The sequence below is a fragment of the Galeopterus variegatus genome, unplaced genomic scaffold, assembly GCF_000696425.1.
Source record: "Galeopterus variegatus unplaced genomic scaffold, G_variegatus-3.0.2 Scaffold2320, whole genome shotgun sequence".
NCBI classification, from domain to species: domain Eukaryota; kingdom Metazoa; phylum Chordata; class Mammalia; order Dermoptera; family Cynocephalidae; genus Galeopterus; species Galeopterus variegatus.
The window spans coordinates 283,712-287,810 of record NW_007728431.1 but is presented as its reverse complement, the minus strand read 5'-3'; the positions used below and the strand labels follow the sequence as shown (position 1 = coordinate 287,810).

The window sequence follows — 4,099 nt, the reverse complement described above, 5'->3', positions numbered from 1 at the left end:
GAGGGTTCAGATCCCATGTGGAGAGCGGTTCCCGCTCACTGGCTGAGCGCGGTGCGGGCGCGACACCGAGGGTTGTGATCTCGTTGCTGGTCCCCGGTACGGGCACGACACCGAGGGTTGCAATCCCATTACCGGTCAGTAAAAAAGACAAAAAGGAAAAAAAAAACAGACTTTAAGCCAAAAAGCATTAAAAGAGACAAGGTCATTATACAATGATAAATGGATCTATCCAACAATGAGACATAAGAATCACAAATATATATGTACCCAACACTGCAACAGCCATATATATATAAAAAAAAAAAAAACACTATGAGACCAAAGAAAGAGATAGACCCCGATATGATAATATTAGAAACCCTCTCTCAGAATTGGACAGACATCTAGGCAATAAACAGAGCAACACAAGATTAAAACTATACTTCAGACTCACTGGACTGGGAGAATATCTACAGAAGATTTCATCCAACAACAACAGAATATACATTCTTCTCATCAGCACATGGAACATTATTCAAGATAGACTGCATATTAACTCACAAATCAAGTCTCAACACATTTTAAAAAATTGAAATCATTTCAAGTATGTTTTCAGACTAAAACAGATTAAAACTCGAAACTAATAACAAGTGAAACTCTGGAAACTATAGAAATACACAGAAATTAAACAATATGCTCCTAAAAGACCTATGGATCCAAGAAGAAATGAAACAAAAAAATCAAAAAAAATATATATTGAAACCAATGAAAATAAAGACACATCATACCAAAACCTGTGGAATACTGCAAAAGCAGTACTAAGGGGCAAGTTTATTGCAATAAATGCTTCCATCAAAAATACAAAGATTTTAAATAGTCTAAGACTACATCTCAAAAACTAGAAAAACAAGAATAATCCAGTCCCAAAATTAGTAGATAGAAAGAAATAATTAAGATTAGAATAGAACTAAATGAAGTAGAAACCCCAAAATGATACAAAAGATCAGTGAAGCAAAAAGTTGATTTTTTGAGAAGATAAACAAAATAGACAAGCATTAGCTAGGGTAACTAACAAAAGAAGAGAGAAGACCCAAATAACAAAAATCAGAAATAAAAAAGGAGACAAAACTATCAACAGCACTGCAACACACACACACACACACACACACACACACACACAAAAAAAAAAAAACAGTAAAGAATATTGCAAACAGCTATACACCAACAAATTTGAAAACCTGGAGGAAACGGATAAACTTCTGGACACATATAAACTACCAAGACTGAACCAAGATAGAATAGAAAACATGAACAGACTAATAACAAGCAAAGAGATTGAAGCAGTAATAAGCAATCTTTCAACAAAGAAAAGCCCAGGTCTGGATGACTTTACGGCTGAATTCTATCAAACTTTTAATGACGAGTTATTATTCAAAAAAATCCTCAAATTATTCCAAAAAATCAAAACAGAAACTACTCTCCCAGACTTACTCTATGAGGCTAGCATAACTCTGATACCCAAACTAGATAAAGACATAACAAAAAAGAAAATTACAGGCCAATATCCTTGATGAACATAGATGCAAAAATCCGCAACAAAATATTAATGACCAGAATACAGCAACACGTTAAAAAATTATACACCATGATCAAGTGGTATTCATCCAGGGATGCAAGGATGGTTCAAAAAACAAAAGTCAATTAATGTGATAAATCACATCAACAAACTCAAGGACAAAGACCCATGTTGGAGATGGGTACCCAAGGAGAGATGGTATAGAATTAATGAGTAAACACATTTATGGGATCAGGAGGGATTTTCTCAAGCTGCTGGCCTGAGAAAAAAACCCTTAGTTTATTTCAGGTTCTTTTTATAAGCCAGTAAAATAATGTATTATACTGATTAAGCCAGTTATGTCTGGTACAATGCTATTTATAGAACATTTTCTGTTGCCATGGCACTTTGAAAGTTCAGGGCTAACTTCTTATCAGCAAAGTAAAAGCATAAATTCCTCCTTTACAAAGTTCTCAGGATCCCAGGTTAATTCAAAGTTCAGATCTCAAGAGGGAGGAGGGGGAGACAGGCAGATAGGCAGCTAGCTCTTGCTGGCACAATTCCCAGACAGCAAGGAAGATGTCACCTTGCTGCCTAGTGCCTTACAGATCCATATGATTATCTCAATAGATGCTGAAAAGCATTTGACCAAATTCAATTTCCCTTCATGATAAAGACTCTCAACAAGCTAGGTGTAGAAGGAAAGTATCTCAACATAATAAAAGCCATCTGTGACAAGCCCACTGCTGGTATGATTCTCAAAGGGGAAAAACAGAGCTTTTCCCTCATGAACAGGAGCAAGACAAGGATGTTCACTCTCACCACTTTTATTTAACATAGTACTGGAGATAGTAGTCAGATCAATCAGGTGAGAGTAAGAAATAAAGGAAACCCAGATTGGAAAAGATGAAGTCAAACTTTCTCTACTTGCAGATGATATGATACTATACATAGTAAAACTAAAAGACTCTGTCAAAAAACTCCTAGAGCTGGTTAACAACTTCAGTAATGTTGCAGGATACAAAATAAATGCCCCCAAATCAATTGTATTTATATTCTCAAATAATGAACTAACAGAAAGATAAATAAAGAAAACAAGCCCATTTATAATTCTCTTGAAAAAAATAAAATACCTAGGGATCAATTTAACCAAGGAGGTGAAAGATCTCTATAATGAGAACTACAAACCACTTCTGAAAGAAATTAAAGAAGACACAAAAAGATGGAAAGATATTCCATGCTCTTGGATTGGAAGAATTAACACTGTGAAAATGTCTATATGACCCAGTGCAATCTACAGATTCAATGCAATCGCCACCAAGATACCAATGATTTTCTTCACAGAAATGGAAACAGTCTTATCTTTCATATGGAGCAACAGAAGACCATGAATAGTCAAAGGAATCCCAAGCAAATAATAATAATAATAAAGCTGGAGGCATAATACTACCTGACTTCAAATTATACTACAAAGCTATAGTAACCAAAACAGCATGGTACTGGCATAAAAATAGACACTCAGACCAATGGAGCAGAATAGAGAATCCAGAAATCACCCCTCAGGCTTACAGCCATCTGATATTTGACAAAGGCAACAAAAACCTACATTGGGGAAAAGACTGCCTTTTCAGTAAGTAGTGCTGGGAAACTTGGACATCCATATGCAGAAGAATGAAACTAGACATGCACCTCTCACCATCTACTAAAATCAGCCAAAAATGGATTAAAGACTTAAGTATAAGACCTGAAACTGTAAAATTACTATGGGAAAACATAGGTGAAAAACTTCAGGAACTAGGTCTGGGCACAGACTTTATGAACACGAGCCTGAAAGCACAAGCAATAAAAGAAAAAATAAACAAATGGGACTATATTGAATTCAAAAGCTTCTGCACAGCAAAGGAAACAATCAACAAAGTGAAACAACAACCTACAGAGTGGGAGAAAAATTTTGCTAACTATGCATATGACAAGGGGTTAATATCCATAACATGCAAGGAACTCAGGCCATTACACCGTAAAAAAAAAACAAAACCAAATAGCCCAATTAAAAAACAGGCAAAGAAGCTGAATAGACTTTTTTCAAAGGAAGACATACAAATGACCAACAGGTACATGAAAAAATGCTAGTCATCAGGGAAATGCAAATTAAAACCACTTTGAGACACCACCTCATCCCAGTTAGACTGGCTATAATGAAAAAGAGAGTGAATAGCAAGTGCTGGCAAGGATGTGGAGAGAAGGGAATGCTCCTGCACTGTTGGTGCGACTGTAAATTAGAACAATCACTATGGAAAACAGTATGGAGGTTTCTCAAACAACTACAGATAGATCTTCCATATGATCCAGCAGTCCCACTTCTGGGTATACACCCAAAGGAATGGAAATCATCATGTCATACCTGCATCCCCATGTTCATGGCAGCTCTGTTTTACAATAGCCAAGATATGGACCCAACCTAAATGTCCATCAGTGGATGATTGGATAAGGAAACTGGTATACATATACCATGGAATACAACTCTGCTATAAAAAAGAATGAAATTCTCCCATTTGCAACAACATT

At 36.0% G+C, this 4,099-nt stretch overlaps 1 gene segment (V, D, J or C); it reads right to left on the bottom strand.

Annotated features, from left to right (window-relative positions):
* LOC103597463 overlaps positions 1–4,099 on the bottom strand; it is a 24,243-nt gene that overhangs the window by 17,403 nt on the left and 2,741 nt on the right. Inside the window, 1 exon segment of the V gene segment in view lies at positions 1,373–1,381. Within this exon segment, the coding sequence occupies positions 1,373–1,381 (9 nt within the window).